Source organism: Ogataea philodendri (assembly GCF_020536065.1).
Source record: "Ogataea philodendri strain CBS6075 chromosome Unknown scaffold10, whole genome shotgun sequence".
Taxonomy (NCBI): Eukaryota; Fungi; Ascomycota; class Pichiomycetes; order Pichiales; family Pichiaceae; genus Ogataea; species Ogataea philodendri.
The window spans coordinates 263,652-278,849 of NW_025763818.1; the positions used below are offsets into that span (position 1 = coordinate 263,652).

General features: G+C 52.6%; 17 protein-coding genes across 17 annotated transcripts; 9 read left to right on the forward strand and 8 right to left on the reverse strand.

Annotated features, from left to right (window-relative positions):
* Positions 1–226: 226 nt before the first annotated feature.
* OGAPHI_000799 (uncharacterized protein) lies at positions 227–2,938 on the forward strand (the record flags this gene model as incomplete). The annotated part of the gene is made up of 1 exon (XM_046208934.1): positions 227–2,938. The coding sequence occupies one exon, from the start codon at positions 227–229 to the stop codon at positions 2,936–2,938; it is 2,712 nt and encodes a 903-aa protein (XP_046064456.1).
* On the reverse strand, positions 352–564 carry OGAPHI_000800 (uncharacterized protein; the record flags this gene model as incomplete). The annotated part of the gene is made up of 1 exon (XM_046208935.1): positions 352–564. One exon carries the CDS (start codon positions 562–564, stop codon positions 352–354), a length of 213 nt encoding a protein of 70 aa, XP_046064457.1.
* Positions 592–984, reverse strand: OGAPHI_000801 (uncharacterized protein; the record flags this gene model as incomplete). The annotated part of the gene is made up of 1 exon (XM_046208936.1): positions 592–984. One exon carries the CDS (start codon positions 982–984, stop codon positions 592–594), a length of 393 nt encoding a protein of 130 aa, XP_046064458.1.
* A 187-nt stretch (positions 2,939–3,125) lies between the features above and the next one.
* On the forward strand, positions 3,126–3,629 carry OGAPHI_000802 (uncharacterized protein; the record flags this gene model as incomplete). The annotated part of the gene is made up of 1 exon (XM_046208937.1): positions 3,126–3,629. One exon carries the CDS (start codon positions 3,126–3,128, stop codon positions 3,627–3,629), a length of 504 nt encoding a protein of 167 aa, XP_046064459.1.
* A 20-nt stretch (positions 3,630–3,649) lies between these two features.
* On the reverse strand, positions 3,650–4,993 carry OGAPHI_000803 (uncharacterized protein; the record flags this gene model as incomplete). Its single annotated transcript, XM_046208938.1, has 1 exon — positions 3,650–4,993. The coding sequence occupies one exon, from the start codon at positions 4,991–4,993 to the stop codon at positions 3,650–3,652; it is 1,344 nt and encodes a 447-aa protein (XP_046064460.1).
* A 301-nt stretch (positions 4,994–5,294) lies between these two features.
* On the reverse strand, positions 5,295–7,565 carry OGAPHI_000804 (uncharacterized protein; the record flags this gene model as incomplete). Its single annotated transcript, XM_046208939.1, has 1 exon — positions 5,295–7,565. One exon carries the CDS (start codon positions 7,563–7,565, stop codon positions 5,295–5,297), a length of 2,271 nt encoding a protein of 756 aa, XP_046064461.1.
* OGAPHI_000805 (uncharacterized protein) lies at positions 5,755–6,752 on the forward strand (the record flags this gene model as incomplete). The annotated part of the gene is made up of 3 exons (XM_046208940.1): positions 5,755–5,781; positions 6,020–6,115; positions 6,309–6,752. 3 exons carry the CDS (start codon positions 5,755–5,757, stop codon positions 6,750–6,752), a joined length of 567 nt encoding a protein of 188 aa, XP_046064462.1.
* Positions 7,099–7,482, forward strand: OGAPHI_000806 (uncharacterized protein; the record flags this gene model as incomplete). The annotated part of the gene is made up of 1 exon (XM_046208941.1): positions 7,099–7,482. The coding sequence occupies one exon, from the start codon at positions 7,099–7,101 to the stop codon at positions 7,480–7,482; it is 384 nt and encodes a 127-aa protein (XP_046064463.1).
* Positions 7,566–7,675: 110 nt separating the features above from the next.
* OGAPHI_000807 (uncharacterized protein) lies at positions 7,676–8,272 on the forward strand (the record flags this gene model as incomplete). The annotated part of the gene is made up of 1 exon (XM_046208942.1): positions 7,676–8,272. One exon carries the CDS (start codon positions 7,676–7,678, stop codon positions 8,270–8,272), a length of 597 nt encoding a protein of 198 aa, XP_046064464.1.
* On the reverse strand, positions 8,217–9,428 carry OGAPHI_000808 (uncharacterized protein; the record flags this gene model as incomplete). Its single annotated transcript, XM_046208944.1, has 1 exon — positions 8,217–9,428. The coding sequence occupies one exon, from the start codon at positions 9,426–9,428 to the stop codon at positions 8,217–8,219; it is 1,212 nt and encodes a 403-aa protein (XP_046064465.1).
* An 828-nt stretch (positions 9,429–10,256) lies between these two features.
* On the forward strand, positions 10,257–11,798 carry OGAPHI_000809 (uncharacterized protein; the record flags this gene model as incomplete). Its single annotated transcript, XM_046208945.1, has 1 exon — positions 10,257–11,798. One exon carries the CDS (start codon positions 10,257–10,259, stop codon positions 11,796–11,798), a length of 1,542 nt encoding a protein of 513 aa, XP_046064466.1.
* Positions 10,269–13,427, reverse strand: OGAPHI_000810 (uncharacterized protein; the record flags this gene model as incomplete). Its single annotated transcript, XM_046208946.1, has 2 exons — positions 10,269–11,751; positions 12,541–13,427. The coding sequence occupies 2 exons, from the start codon at positions 13,425–13,427 to the stop codon at positions 10,269–10,271; spliced, it is 2,370 nt and encodes a 789-aa protein (XP_046064467.1).
* On the forward strand, positions 11,870–12,505 carry OGAPHI_000811 (uncharacterized protein; the record flags this gene model as incomplete). The annotated part of the gene is made up of 1 exon (XM_046208947.1): positions 11,870–12,505. The coding sequence occupies one exon, from the start codon at positions 11,870–11,872 to the stop codon at positions 12,503–12,505; it is 636 nt and encodes a 211-aa protein (XP_046064468.1).
* Positions 12,625–12,915, forward strand: OGAPHI_000812 (uncharacterized protein; the record flags this gene model as incomplete). The annotated part of the gene is made up of 1 exon (XM_046208948.1): positions 12,625–12,915. One exon carries the CDS (start codon positions 12,625–12,627, stop codon positions 12,913–12,915), a length of 291 nt encoding a protein of 96 aa, XP_046064469.1.
* OGAPHI_000813 (uncharacterized protein) lies at positions 13,255–13,774 on the forward strand (the record flags this gene model as incomplete). Its single annotated transcript, XM_046208949.1, has 2 exons — positions 13,255–13,486; positions 13,581–13,774. The coding sequence occupies 2 exons, from the start codon at positions 13,255–13,257 to the stop codon at positions 13,772–13,774; spliced, it is 426 nt and encodes a 141-aa protein (XP_046064470.1).
* On the reverse strand, positions 13,507–14,196 carry OGAPHI_000814 (uncharacterized protein; the record flags this gene model as incomplete). The annotated part of the gene is made up of 1 exon (XM_046208950.1): positions 13,507–14,196. The coding sequence occupies one exon, from the start codon at positions 14,194–14,196 to the stop codon at positions 13,507–13,509; it is 690 nt and encodes a 229-aa protein (XP_046064471.1).
* Positions 14,197–14,572: 376 nt separating this feature from the next.
* Positions 14,573–15,184, reverse strand: OGAPHI_000815 (uncharacterized protein; the record flags this gene model as incomplete). The annotated part of the gene is made up of 1 exon (XM_046208951.1): positions 14,573–15,184. One exon carries the CDS (start codon positions 15,182–15,184, stop codon positions 14,573–14,575), a length of 612 nt encoding a protein of 203 aa, XP_046064472.1.
* Between the last annotated feature and the right edge of the window lie 14 nt (positions 15,185–15,198).

A 15,198-nucleotide genomic window follows, 5' to 3' on the forward strand; every position in this document is an offset into this window, starting at 1 on the left:
AACAAGCACCCAGCACAAGGGCATAACCATCCACCGTCTGCAAGTCCAGTGGGGAACTTGTCTTGTTTCCCCTATCGGAAACGCAATTGCCACTACCTTGTTGCCAGTAACCCGCTCTCCCCCATCCCTTAATCCTCACCCGTTCCTTGTATAGATCTCTGCACCGCCACACTCCTCTAAAAGAGCAACCAGGCAAATTTCATCTCTCCCCGATAACCTTTCTTCAATGCTGTCGTATCAGGACAGTGCCCCTTCAATCACCAGTAAGTCCACTCGTCAGAGTGTTTATCAGACCAATGGTAGACCTTTGAGCGAGGAGGCCATCTACAAGGCAAAGTTGAAGTACGGAATCTACAACAACCCAGCAAAGGTCAACCTGGGTGTTGACCCTTCTGCCTCCGACACTGCGGCATTGTTGGCCTCTTCCAGCGACCTCTCCATCCATCCATACAAGAGAGAGCTTTCCACGGAGGCTGCCACGGCTGCCCTGATTGCTAAGACCGATTCTGCCCCTAGTGCTTGGAAGAGAAACAATTTCGCACCAGAAGCCGAGTACGCAGCCATTAGTGCCAAGTCGCAGAAGTATCCGTTCTACGAGGAGGACGTGGAGTCGTCCGAGTTTGTGGAGTCGCAGGACGCGGCTGCGTCGGTGCTGAAGAAGCCTTCGAACGCCCCGGCCAAGTCTGCGTTGCAGGAGCTGTACGACTTTGACGACGTGCGGTCTGGCCGGGCCACCATCAGCAACCTGCAGGCCGGTGCCACCGGCAGCGGGGGAGCGTACGAGGCCTCGAAAGTGATCAACATTGCGCGGATTCTGAATAAAGCCACCGACTCGGCCACCAAGACACTCGACTCGCGTGTGAACCCGCAGGTTTTGGACGCGCGTTCCGGGCTGGCCACGGCCAACGCCCACGCCGAGGCCAACGGTGCCGTGGACATCTCGAAGATCACCTCGTCGGCACAGAAGTCGGCTCTCAAGAGCATGACCTCGAGACTCAACCCAAGCCGTGAGGGTCTGTACGGCCTCCCCACCGCGAGCGACAGCCAGGACAATGCCAAGTTTGCGTCGGTGGGGGCCCTTGCCTCGCAGAACTTCGACCCGAAGACGGACTATGCCGCCGCAGAGCGCGCCACCCTCGCCAGAAACAGTCTGATCGACAACAAGGTGCTTATCAAGGCCATCAGCAACGCCAACTCGACGCTCGACCGCATCGACAACAAGGCTGTGCAGGACAATCTGTTTGGCAACAAGGAGTGGAACATCAAGGCTGTGCAGATTGCACAGGCGAACTTTGCGAAACGCAAGTCCGAGACGGTTGGCAAGATCGACGTTGGCGGAGGCTTGTTATTGGACATCAGCCAGATCAACCAGATGGCTTCTTCTGTCGTGCAGCCTATTTTGTCCGACTTGGACGCCAAAGTGGAGCAGCAAAAGGCTTTCAACCAGGCTGCCAAGCAGCAGAAGGAGGAGCGCAAGCAGAAACAAGCCGAGTTCTTTGCTGCGCAGAAGCAGGCCAAGATTGAGGCCAAGCAGAAGCGCGAGGCCGAGAAGGTTGCTCGTCGCCAGAAGCTTCAGGCCGACAAGGACAAGTTGAAGGAGGAACAGGCTGCCATGAAGGCCGAGAAGGAGGCTGCGTTGGAGGCCAAGAAGCAGGCTTTCAAGGACCAGATCGCCGCCGAGGAGGAGGCTAAGCACGAGGTCGACACCGAGAGAGAGGAGAAGTTGGCCGAGCTCAAGAAGGTCAAGGCTGAAAAGGACGCTGTCAGACAGGCCGAGATCGACGAGATCCAGGCCGAGAAGGATAAGGAAGTTGCTCCTCTTGTTGCTGAGGCCGATCAGGAGACCACTCTTTGGAACGAACTAAAGGCCAAGCGTGAGGAGGCAGACGCTTTCCACGCGGAGCACAAGACCCGTCACGAGGTTGGTTCTGCCAAGCTGGAGTCAACTTTGTCGAAGCTGGAGCGGATTGGCGAGAAGATCGCTGCTGCCGAGGCTGCTCTGGCTGCTGCCACGACCGACTCCGAGAGGCTTGCTGCCGAGAGCGATCTTGTGCACGAGCAGGCGGAGCTGGACTACGAGCAGAAGCAGCGCGAGTACGACGAGTTTGTGGCCAACCGGTCGAAGCTTTCTGACACTAAGGAGGAGCTCGAGTCGCACAGAAAGGAGCTGATTGCCGAGCTCAAGGAGATCAAGACGTCTGTCAAGAAGGAGCAGAAGGAGATCAACGCCAGCTTGCCTGAGCACCTGCAGAAGGAGATCGACAGCGACATTTCGGACGAGGAGACCATTGACCATTCTCCGTTCGAGCTGGACGACTCCTCCATCACAGAGCCCCCTGCCGTTGAGGTGGAGGAGCCAGAAAAGGAGCCTGTTGACTACGGCTACGACGAGGAGGCCGAGGCCAAGAAGGTGGCTGACGTGGCTGCCAAGTCGCAGGCCAAGCCGGAGGCCAAGAGCGAGCAGGAGTCTGGAGAAAAGACCACTGCCGAGCCATATGTTTCCGTTCCTAAAAAGACATGGGAGGAGATCAAGGCCTCAGGAAACTTCGGACCTGGCGAGGACCCGCTTGCGTCCGTGGCCACCAACGAGAAGCCGCCAATGGCCTCTGTGGTCACCGACAACGAGGTGACTGCTGCTCAGAATAGGGCTCTTACCCAGTCCGACGACGTTGCACCAGCCAAGGGCGCCAGCTCTGCTGCCAATGCCCGCACCAAGGCTGCCGGCAAGGCCGTCAAGCCAGAGGAGACCAAGCAGGAAAAGAAGGAGGGTCTTGGTAAACGGTTCATCAAATTCCTGGCCACGGAGCCACCAAAGCCAAAGAAAAAGGTGAAGGAGGCTCCAAAGCCAACGCCGAAAAAGGAGGCCCCTGTTGAGGAGACGCCGGCCGCAGATGCGTTCTCGAACTTTTCTCAGGGCTCCGATGTTGCTGCGAAATGAACCGGTTCACTTCCGTGCATTTAATTGTATTATGTAGTTGAAAACAGATTGATATTTAGGAGTACCATGCGTCGATCGACGCGTCGACCAGTTTCGCAAAACCAGCCACTGCAGCTAATTATTCCAAAGGGGGAAGGTAGGTGAAGGAACAAAAAATTGTCCTGATAAAGTTTGCAACATTGTTCCCATGGCCAGACTAAATAAGCAGAAGGTGGGCACGACGACCCCGAAAACGCCCAAAGGCGGGAGCACGGCGTTCAAGAACTCGCCCGCCAGCAGCAAGAAGGTGACCCCGAAGCGAGGCACAGAAACCCCCAAGGTGAAGAGCACAGCCAGCGTCACGTCCGGGCTGGTGAGAAACCAGCCTGGCGACCCGATCGACCTCAAGACACAGAAAAAGCGGTTCAAGCCCGGCACCGTGGCATTGCGCGAGATCAGACGGTTCCAGAAGTCCACCGAGCTGCTCATACGCAAACTCCCCTTCTCCAGACTGGTTCGCGAGATTGTCCAGGACGAGTTTGGATCAAGCACGTATAGATGGCAGTCGGTGGCAGTGCTGGCGTTGCAAGAGGCCGTCGAGGCGTACCTGGTGCATCTTTTCGAGGACACCAACCTGTGTGCGTTGCATGCGAAACGAGTCACGATAATGCAAAAGGATATTCACCTGGCCAGAAGATTGCGCGGAGACTGAGCTCTATTATTGTATGTATACTACAACCTGTTATGCCATATGCCGATTGGACCCTTTTCCAGGTACTCTTCACGGGCAAACGAGCCTCCCACGGAGTGCGATCCGAAAACCTGCTTGGCCAGAATCTGGGCACCCAAAAACGAGCAGTCTTCAAACCCGGCTTTTTTCCACTCGGAAAAATAGTCCGGTCTGTTGAGGAACTTGACGTGTTTGGGCACCTGGATCAGGTTCAGGTCCTGGATCAGGTTCGTTGTGTCTGGACGGAACGCTCCGCCCTGCACCGCTCCTTGTCCCACCACAAAATTAGTGTACATGTAAACCATCAAGGCCTCTTTAAACCCGTGGATTTTCGTAGTCTGTCCAACAAGAATGATGTTGTCGTAGCATTCCTGTGCTCTTTTCAGGTCTGTGATCTTGCCCAGCGTGCGGTGGATCGCCGTGGCCACGCTCGCAATCAGCTCCGTGCACCCTTGGAACCGTTCTTTGCCGATCGCAATCGCAGTCCCGGACGCGTCCACAAACGTGTTGGTTTCCAGCTCGCTGTTGGGCTTCGACTCTGCCGCAGCCTTGCCCTGTTTGCGTTTCTCGCGCTCCTTCTCGGCCAGAATCTCTCGTGTGGACTTCTCGCTCGTCACGATCGCAGCCACGTCCAGCACACCTTCGTCATCCTCTTTCTTCTCCACAAGCTGCTCCGACCCAAAGAACGACTTGCTAGCGTCCTCCTCGCTCAACACCTCGAAAATCGACGACCGTTTCAGAAACTCCACCTGCTCGCTCGACAGCGACGGCAGACTCTTGGCCAGCTTCGTGTTGATCGTGTTGCCGCCCTTGTCGATGATCTTGATCCCCGGTATGTACACCTGGTAGTCCAATATCGGAGTCACCTCTGTTTTCTCGAAGCCAATGTCAACAACACACGCGTTGGCCAGCGACCCGTACGCAAACATCGAGCTCAGCGACGCAGGAACAACAGAAAACGCTCCAAACTGCAAACTCTCAAAAACGTACTTGGTGATGTTCTCAATGGCGTCGCTCGACCATCTGTTGGACGTTTGCACCAACGTGAACGCGATGCTATTTAGCAGCAAAACAGGATGGTTTTTCAAAATTGACCGCACAATACATTTCAACAAGAAGTTCAAACCGTTCACATCAACAATGTCGCCCGCCACTATCGGATAAACAGCCAAAGACTCGTCCTGGCCGTTGATGGTGTACAGCGACGGATCGGAAGCATTCCGGTAAACTTTGGTGGGAATCGAGTACGCTGGCGGGCTGAGAGTGTCCTCAATGCCAAACCGCACGAGCGTGTTCTGCGAGCCCGGCTGCACGATCAGAAAACTATCTTCTCTGAACGAAGGCATAACAAGACAGGTTTATTTTTGTTCAAAGAAGAAATGACGAGAAAAACATAGGGGAGCAGAGTTACCCGGCCTTGAAATGGCTGTCCAAACACTATAAAAGCCAGTGCTCCCGCAAAAATATTTTCTCATACTTACCTTGGGAGATCACGGGAGATCATCAAGTCCTTGTGATCGGGTCTGTCCAGTATGCTTTGCACATACCCGCAGCTGGCAGACCTGTCAGCTTCTCCATATGGAGGAGTGTGGGTCTCATAATTTTTGATTCATCTTCTACAAAGTTGCAGCTTGCTGAATTTTGTATTTATGACGGCTTCACCACGGCCGTATTGACGTGTTGCATGAACGTTTGCAGACTCACGTCGTCCGTGAGGATCACTGCGCCGGTTTCTGCTTGACCCCCGCCCAAAATCTGTAGTTCGTCGTTGTTTTTGTACGACGTTGTAGGGTTTAACTTGGACATGAGGAACCGAGCTTGTGACCCGCCTTCCTCGGTGTCAATGAACCGTGGCAACGGGAATCGGTCCACCAGAATGTCCGCAGCCTCCACCCGGGGCAGGTTTAAGAACTCTTTGAAGTACTCGTAATCCGGCAGGTCCTGGTACCCGTGTCTTCTCCAGTCTGCTATTTGAGACCCGTGGTAAATCAACAGATGGAAGAACGTGTCCAACAGCAGGATCCGATTCGGTTTGATCGACAGCGAGTCCAACAGCACCGGCTCCGGTTCGGCCTCGATCTCGAATGACGTCAACGTTGGCTGGATCATGATCAGCGAGTTCATACACTCCTCCGTAAGGAAACAATGTCTGTAGAACGCGGTCTCGTCCGGCGACGAATTGAAGATTTGGATGAAGTTCGAGCGTCTCAGATGATACATGAACTGCGGGAACAGGTTCAGACTCGGCGACAGAACAAGCGAGTTCGGGTCGTTCACTTTATAGCTACCGAATTTGGAACACAAATCAACCAGAACTTTGTCGACCCACCGGATCGCGTCCGTGGAGTTGTCCTTGAGAACTTTGTACAGAGCCTGGCGAGCCACCAAAACCGCAGCAGCCTCCTGGTCAAAGTAGTCGATTGCATTCTGGCCCTGCTGGACACATGGTCGCTGACTGGTGGTCACATGTAGTCTCCTGCTGCCGTCCGAGTGCTGGTAGCTGGTGATGAACTGGATCACCGCAAAAGTGCTGCCCGTTTCCACCACCGGCTCAAAGTACACGCCGTACGTCGAGTGCACGGAAACCCCGTCCAATTTCCACGAGTCCGTGGCGCCAATGCCGATCTCTGTGTCTGAAACAGCGGCTGTCTTGCGCTTCAGCGAGGTCACGTGACCAACAATCCCGTTGATCTTGAGGTTGTTTGTGGTTTTGACCTCGAGCGTGGCGTTGAGCCCAAACTCGAGCGTTCCCGAGGCCGACCTGTTGAACAGACGTTGCAAGGACTGCTTGAAAATCGCAGTGGAAAATCCGTCACTCTGGATAACCGTTCCTCCTGTGTTGTGGACCAAGCCTTCCATTTCGGCCAAACCTATCTGGTCGTACGAGCCCACAAAAATGTCGACGGTGTGTCCGGCAAGAGAAGCCGTGCTGGCGAGGTCGTCGTAGAATTTGCGGGCTTTTCTAAAGTTCTTGAGCATGGTAGCATCCTTTTGCAGATCGCTATGAGATCTGATTGGATTCTTCAACGGGGTGTCGACGATGCTACCCGGGCCGTATGTTGCAGGGCCGCCGGTGAACAGCATGACACGCGCTCCGGTCTTTGAGAAGGTCGACGAGAGCAAGTTGACCGCGACGTTGAGGGCCGCTCCGGTTGCACGTTGGTTTCTATGGTATTTTTCCACCGGGAACGAGTCTGCAGTGAGCGAGTCGATCAGGGTGGTAAGCTGGAACTCACACATGGCCAGCTGCTGGATGAATCTATTTGCAGGGTTCAGGGGCATCTCCAGCGCATTAGGGGTTGGTTTTCTGCTGGCTTTGAGGTCGCCGGAGAGCACGCCGAGGATTTTTTCCACCTGGTCTGGCGTGTAGCTCTTTGCTCCGTTGAAACAGAAGCTGGAGTTCGAGTCCTGGTGGCCGATCTCGTGAACGTTGACGTTTTTGCCGAACGTGATGAATCCAACCAGTGCATCGGGAGGAATCAGGTTCATGGCCACAATGAGGTTCTCTTTCAGGGATTCGAGTCCCTCGACGTCCAAACAAAGATCCACCACGAACACAAACACGTACGGCTGCTGGGTCGCCGGCGGCGGCAAGATGTACTCGATGTTTTCAGCCTCGGGACGGGTCTGGAAAGGCATTTCCACCAGCTGGGGGTGGAACTGGTTGCGGGTCTTGCAAATCGGACACGACCAGGTTCGCGTATTGAGATCTGGCTGGCAGTACGGGTTGAGGATGGCCTTGCACGCGCGACAAACTGTTGGGGGTCCTTCCAACAACAAGGGAGTGTCTGTTGGTCTTAAGGGCTGGTACAGGCACGAGAACGGCACGACGTAGTTCTTGGCGTCCACCTTATTCTGCGGCAGCACGTTCCATGCGTATCGCAGCCCGGTGGCGTCTTCGTAGGCTTCAAACGACATACTAGCAAGATCTGTAAAGCCAGTCTGTTATGGCGTATGTTTATGAAAAAAACAAGATCCGGTCTGGGGAGTAAATATATACAATTATTGGTAAATATTTGTGAAAGGACATGATCCTCCAATTGCAGCACGATTCGCTGTTGCAGCTGGTGTCAGACGCAATAAACGCCAAATTAGGCGCCGGTCCTGTTGAGATTGTCGATCTGCTGTTTAATCCAGACAATCCGGTCAAACTGCCAAGACTATCCATCGCCCAGCTGGAAATCTTCTCCACAATGAAGTACACAGGGGTGGCACAGTTCTCCTTCCAGTGTTTGTTCCGGCTGTTGACGAAACTACAGTATACCACAGCAGCCACAGTGGTGGTGCACGGGCTTTGGGACCAATTGTCCCTGGTTTACTCGGAAATCCTCACCACTCCAGAGCCGTCTTTGGCTGATTTTGGCGAATACAGGGTCTCGATCATTGTTCTCATCCTATACAAGTTGAAGATGCTTGCGGAACAGAAAACTGTTGTTCTTAGCGATAGTTCAGCAGTGGTGGATCGACTAGGGGCAATCTTTCTCTCGCAAACAGACCAACTGGCCGATCTGAAACAGTTCAAAGTTTCCAATCTGGTGTCTGCAGAACAGCTTGCGCGCCAATACGGAGTCAGTATCTCTGGAACGGCGGGCTCTGGACCTGATACTGGCTCTGCTGCGGGTTGAACCCAAACGTGGTGGTGTTGTTCACTGGCGGAAGCGGCTGGCCGCTTTTCGTGTCTCTGAGCAGTTGTTCGTAAATATCGACGCTGGTGTCGATGTTTTCCTGCATGCTTTGCAACTCCAGCACTTTGAGCTTGTACAAGTCCAGGATCTGCTTCATGGTTCCTCTGATCTGGGTCAACTGGTCGAGTTTGCCTGGAATCTCGTCTCTTATTAAAATGCTCTCGAATTCCTGGCTTGAGACTGGCTGCGATGCCAATCTGGTTCGGAGATCGATCAGTTTCGAAAGAAGCACTTCCACGTTGAGAGAGTTGTCGAGCAGTCCCGTCAGCTCGGCCAGTTGCTGGTCTGTCGTTGGCGGAATCTTTTCCACATAGTTCACGGGCACAATGCCCAAATTGCCTCTCAGACAGCCTCTGATCCAGTCCTCGTTCACGTTCTCCACAACAACGATGATGTCGTCCTTCTTGAACGATAATGTGTCGTCGTCGTTCGAAACCAGATCGTACAATGCCCGCACTTTCTCCGGGGCTGTGGCTTGTTCGATGACCGGAGCAGCCACCTCAGGTTGCGGCTGTTCCACCGGCTGTTGAACAGGCGTTGGAACGTCCAGTGACGGCCGGAATGGCGGACCTGTTTCCTTGAGCGACATCTCAATGGCTTTCTTTAGCTCCTCGTCCTCGTCGCCGCCTTCCGCTGGACGGGCCGTTCCGTCCACCTCAGAAACCGCTTGCTGGCATAAGTATAAGTACTTTGTCTTCAGCTCGGCAAAACTGAGCTCCATCGCGCGCAACGACTCGTCACCTTTGAAACTCTTGCTTAACTTGTAGATTTCCTTAATGATGGCGTATTTAATAGAGTTGTGCATTTTCGGGTCGTTAACCAGCTTGACAAGGTAGTTGTTGACAAACGAGCGCTTGCCAATCTGCGCACGCATCATGGCGCCGCAATTCTCTGCCAAGAAGTCCAGCAAAGAAACACTTCGCAGAATAACGTTGGCATTGTTTGATTCGAGCTTGGTCTTGATAATCTCGACCGACTCCTCGATGTTTGTGTCTGCGTCGCTCTTGACAATATCCACGACGTCCAGCAACAGCGCGAGGTTGTCCTCTGTGAGCTCCGACGAGGTGGCCTTGTCTATGCTTTGCTTGAGAGACATGGAGACTAAATAAAGAAGGATTATTTATTAATTTGTTTCCGGCTAAGCATTACCTAAGGAGCGACCGGTGGTGGCAGAGAAGTACTTTTGAGCCGGAAACCGGAAACCGGAAAACGTTTTTGCTCCAATCCATCCTTGCCTGCTCTGGGCCCTCCCCCAGATAGACACCGCCCAGTTCCGAGGCGGCTCAGCTGTGGCCGGTCTCGCCGTGGTGTATACGCCCGAGGCCGCGATAAAGATCGATTGCATCCCAGTCAACACATCAACCGGACCGGAGAATGCTGCACGGGGCGGTAACAATGAACGTCTCGGCGACGAACCAATTGTTCCGCGCACCAGCAATCAGTCCAATTGGAGCAGGAAACTACGAGATTGGGATTATCGTCTTATTGGGTTCGTATTCTGCCGTAATTAACTGGATTGGTATCAGAACTGCAGAAATGTTGTTTGATTACAGAAAATAGAACATTTCTCAGTGGAGATCGCCCTTCCACCTCTGGCCAGTCAATCCACTCGTTTAGCGGATGGACCGATGCGTCACGACACAGTCCAGCTCGTCGTGAAAACTGCCACCAAATTAACGTCAAGCTTAATCGGGAATTTCCTCCCGAGGCTTACCGCGGGACCCTTTATTTTTCCAAGCTGCATCTTTGGCTGCTGATAAGGCGTTGGCCGCAAAAATTTTCAATGGGAAGGTGCCGTTTTCACTCAAGAGCGGCTGGAAAAATTTGATCGGCCCGCGGCTGACTATTATGCCAACTCTAAAGTGATGCCAAATTTTTCTTTATAAGATACCATCTTTTCTTGACTGTCTTCTCATCGATCGAAATGTCCAAAGAGCTAGAAAAGAAGTCTGACGATTCTCTTACCGAAGAGCCATTTGTGCAGGAAACTGCCGAGCTCGAAAAGGCCGACTCTGGCTTCTATGCCAACTTGATCAGCATGTTCCACGGTGAAACTCGAGGCATCGAAAGAGTTCCTATTGAGGAAAAGACCCACGACTCTCTGTGGGCCTGTGCTTCCATGTGGCTGTCTGCCAACCTTGTGATTGCCACCTTTTCGCTGGGTGCTCTTTCTTACAGTGTTTTCGACCTCGACTTTGGTACCTCTGTTTTGGTGATCATCTTCTTCAACGTGTTGGGATGCTCTCCTATTGCCTTCTACTCCATCCACGGTGCTAAGTTTGGTCTTCGACAGATGATTTTGTCCCGGTTCCTTGTTGGAGACCTTGCTATGCGTGTCTTTGCTGCCATTAACTGTGTTGCCTGTGTTGGTTGGGGTGCCGTGAACATCATGTCCTCTGCCCAGCTTATCAACATCGTCAACAACCACGCTTGTCCTCCATGGGCCGGCTGTTTGATTCTGGTTCTGGTTACCATCGGTGTCACCTTCTTTGGCTACCATTTCATCCACGCTTACGAGAAATGGTCCTGGGTTCCAAACATGGTTGTTTTCATCGCCATCATCGCTAGATTGTCCATCGACGGCGTTTTCATGTCTGGTGTTCCTAACGAAGACGGCTCGGGAGTCACTCAATGGGGTTCCGGTAAGACTTTTGCTGGTGGTGTTCTTTCGTTCGGAGGTACTGTCTTCGGATTCGCAGCAGGCTGGACCACCTATGCCGCTGACTACACTTCCTACATGAAGCCAACCACCAGCCCAACCAAACTGTTCCTTGCCATTCTCCTTGGTCTGTGCTTCCCATTGATCTTCGCCGAGGTCTTGGGTGCTGCTGCCGTCACCGGTATCAAGACCAACGCCAAGTACGCCGAGCTCTACTCCGAGTACTCTGTCGGAGGATTGGTCTACGCCATTCTTGCTCAAGACTCTCTCCACAGATTCGGTGAGTTCTTGTGTGTGCTGCTCTCCTTGTCCACCATCTGCTCCAACATTCCAAACATGTACTCCATCGCCTTGTGTGCCCAGTCTTTCTGGTCTCCGTTGGCCAAGGTCCCAAGAGTGTTCTGGTCCGTTGTTGGTAACTGTTTGTGTCTGGCCATCAGTATCCCAGCTTTCTACCACTTTGAGTCTGTCATGGAAAACTTCATGAACTTGATCGGATACTACCTCGCAATCTACGACGCCATCTCTTTCTCCGAGCACTTCTTCTACCTCAAGGGTTTCAGCGGTTACAACATCGACCTGTACACCCAGAAGAAGCTGTTGAACCCAGGTTACGCCGGAACTTTCGCTTTCTGCTGCGGTGTGGCTGGTGTCGTGATTGGTATGGATCAAACCTGGTACGTGGGTGTCGTTGCCAAGAAAATCGGTCTTTTTGGTGGAGACATTGGATTCGAGCTCAGTTTCGCTTTTGCCTTCATTGCTTACAACATCACCAGACCGTTGGAGAGAAAATATTTTGGTCGCTAATTGTCCCCAGATACCAATACTACGTAGTGCGAATTAACTTATTTTTGGATTATTTATAACCTTTTTCCAGTATGCAACAGGACGATTCCAAACACCCGCCTTTGTACGCGCAGGAGATCGATCTGGTTCAGAAAGACAACTACACCACGTTGTATCGTCTGGTGGACGATTTGGCCGCAGTTCTGAATGAAAACTGCAGACTCAAAAACGATATATGGCACCAGTCGGATCAGTTGTCTTGTGCCATCAATGCCGATTACCAGGGCTCCAAGCTTGAACAGGACCCCAGTCTGTTCAAGTATCCGACTCTGGGCAGTTCTGAGCCGGCCTCGACGTCGCAATCGTCCAAAAAAGACCGTATTACCCAGCTGGACCTGGAAAACAAAAAACTTGCCCACTTGTTAAAAGATAGACAGACATACAACGAACACTTACGCAACACAATTGACGAATCAGAGCAGGACCTGTTGAGGATCCTCACCGTTCTGGCTGACCATTACGTTCAAACGAACAAAACACAGCTCGAAAACCAAATCTCCTACAGCGATCAGTTCCTGGACAAGAAACAGCAGATGCACGCCAAGTACCTCCAGCTAATTGAAATCAACGAGAAATCCAAACAGCTCTACGTGGTGTTCGACAAAATCCGATCGTTTCTGGATAACGGCGTGAGTACACAGAAAACAGCTATAAACAACGTCTCATGAACTAGTCCTTCGAACTGACCGGGGACACAAAGTACGACTTTCCTGTTGTTCCTGACTTGCTCATCAAGTTCGCAACGTTCCCAAACGTGTCGTTGGGCGGAAGCTCGTCCTCCCAGACCATGGGAACCGCACCGTTTCTGACCAGCGAGTCGCGCGCAGTCTGCCACGAAAAACGCACCGTGGAGTCCCAGCCGAAGATTGGGTCGACGTTCGAGTTCAGCCACTTGACTGTACGTGGATCAGATGGGTATCCAGACCCCCAGTTCGCTCCTTTGGCCATGTGGTACAAGCTACAGTCTCTGGTCACTTTCGCCACAATCGACGCCGTGGACACGATCGGGAACAAACTATCGGCCTTCTTGGTCACCGTGACTCTAATTCCCGGGAACCTGTTGCTCAGCTTCCGTTGATAAGCCTCTGGAACACCAACGGTATCAACATACACCTCTTTCAAATTGACACCTTGATCAATCACCCGTTGGATTAGCTTGATCGTCGCGTCGTGCGCCTGTTCGTTCAAGTTGATGTTTCCCACAGACCGCGGCTTTAACATCTCGCTCGATATGTCCCTGGCCGTCATGGTAGTGGTCATCCAGCCAACGTTCTGACACAGATCTCCGTTTGGTTCGATGATAGAATGCATCAATTGGTCTCTTCTTTCCACGGTCAGCGTCTTCGAGTCCGCAAACCCGTACTGGGTCTTCAGTTTCTGCGAATAGTCCTTCAAACAGTACGCGATTCCATACACCATGGGCCCAAGCACAGGTCCTCTACCTGCTTCGTCCACGCCGAGAATGACGGGCTCATTGGGCGCTGCAAGCACGGCCCGCGGCACCGGCGAACAGTACGTGTTCGTCGCACTGCTCACTGGCAACGGCACCGACGGCAACCGCAGATTCTCAAACAAACTGGTCTCATCCATACGCGTCACCCAAAATTTAAGATATTTTTTTAAGACTTGGTGCTCTTTTGATCGATTATGTAATCACGATAAACGGAATCTATGATGCTATATTAGTGAGAGGCTCTTCTTCGTACTCGATTTCGATCCGCGGCCGCTTTCTTCTTTCCTGAGGCTTGTGGTCGTCCTCATCATCGTCCTCCGAGTCGCTCGACGACGCGTCCGAGCCATCTTCCAGCCATTTCTGCAGGTCTTCCATGTCCACCATCTCGTCGTCGTCCTCCTCGGCCTCGACGTACTCCACCTCGCCGACATCGGACTCGTCCTCCATGTCGGACTCCAACTCGACCTCGTCGTTCGAGTCGTAGTCGGACTCCTCCTCTTCCTCACGCTCCTCGACCTTTCCAAGCACCTTCTTCCAGATCTTGGAGTCCACGTTCAACGGGTGGTCACCATAAGCACCCGACTTGAGTCTCTCGAGCAACTCCTTCTCAATAGCCTTTTCGATCCGTGCTGCAGCCAAGGCCTTGCGCTCTCTCGTTTCCTCTCTTCTTTTCACCTTGTGCTTCACTCCAACATAGTGTCTTTCGTCCTCTCTAAGGGCCAACCGTCTCTCGGTGATGGCCACCTGCGTAAGTCGAGTAAGTCTTTGCTTACATTTGTGTATCATGAACTTGTTCCAGTACAACAGGTGCTCGTCCACCTGTTTCAATGCTTTTTTATAGTCTTTGCTGAGCTTGATTCTCTCCCACAAATTCTTTGGCGTGTGGGCTCTCTCTGCCGTCTTCATGTATAAATAGAGCTTTCCATCCACGTTCTTCACGGTGGCATATCGTGCGTTTGCCAGCGGACATGATTGACGGTTACAAAGTCCACTCACATTATATTCGTTTCTGCAGAAATTCTGATCTTTGGTCGTTTTGATCTTGAATGCGCAGAATTGCTGGTTGATCACCTGCCAAATAACCTGGATATGTTAGTTTACCGTCTTTGCTCTCTCAAAGCGCCTCACTTACCTCGTCAGACATCCTTCCCAGTATATTTCTTATCCTAAATAAAATTTTTAAATTTTTCCCAAATTTTTTTAAAAAAATTTCCCCGCACCCGTGCACCGCAAAGCAAGGTTAAAAACCCAATAGCACGGCTCAAATTGCAAAGCATGTGTTTCAGGCCCCCTTTGCAAGCGTGCCACGCAATTTCGTAAACGTTTCGTAGTCAATCGACTCCTTGAGCCCCTGGTATCTGGTGAGCTCGATCTGGACCTGTTTCCAGTTGGTGACGTAGTACCCGGCCTTGCGTACGAGATGGTCCAAGGTCTGGTCCTTGTTCCAGCCCTGCTCCACGGCCACTTCGGGCAGAAACGTTGCGGACCGCTGGCCATTGATGAGAATGCGGATCCCGTGTTTGCCCAGCTCCCAATCGAGGGCGTCCTTGGCCTTTTCAAAATTCTTGAGCAGCGTAACGGAGCAGGCCAGGTCGGGCAGTTCTGCGGCGGAAATGGGGTCGAACCGCGAATCCTCAAACGCGGCAACCAACGCGTAGTCCTTCACGCCCTCCGGCAACGTCAGGTCACCGAAATTGCCAATGCATCCCCGCAGCACCTTATCGGTACCGTCCAAAACGTTCCAGGTTACAAACAGCGGACAGCTCTCCTTGGTGACGGTGTGTTCTTTCTCGATGGCGTACTTCCATTCGCTGAACGGGATTGGGTCGATTTTGTTCAAAGTCGAGTACAGCGTCTCAAACGCGTAGGCGGTGTACGTTAAGACCGAACTCATATAGAAAAAAAGTG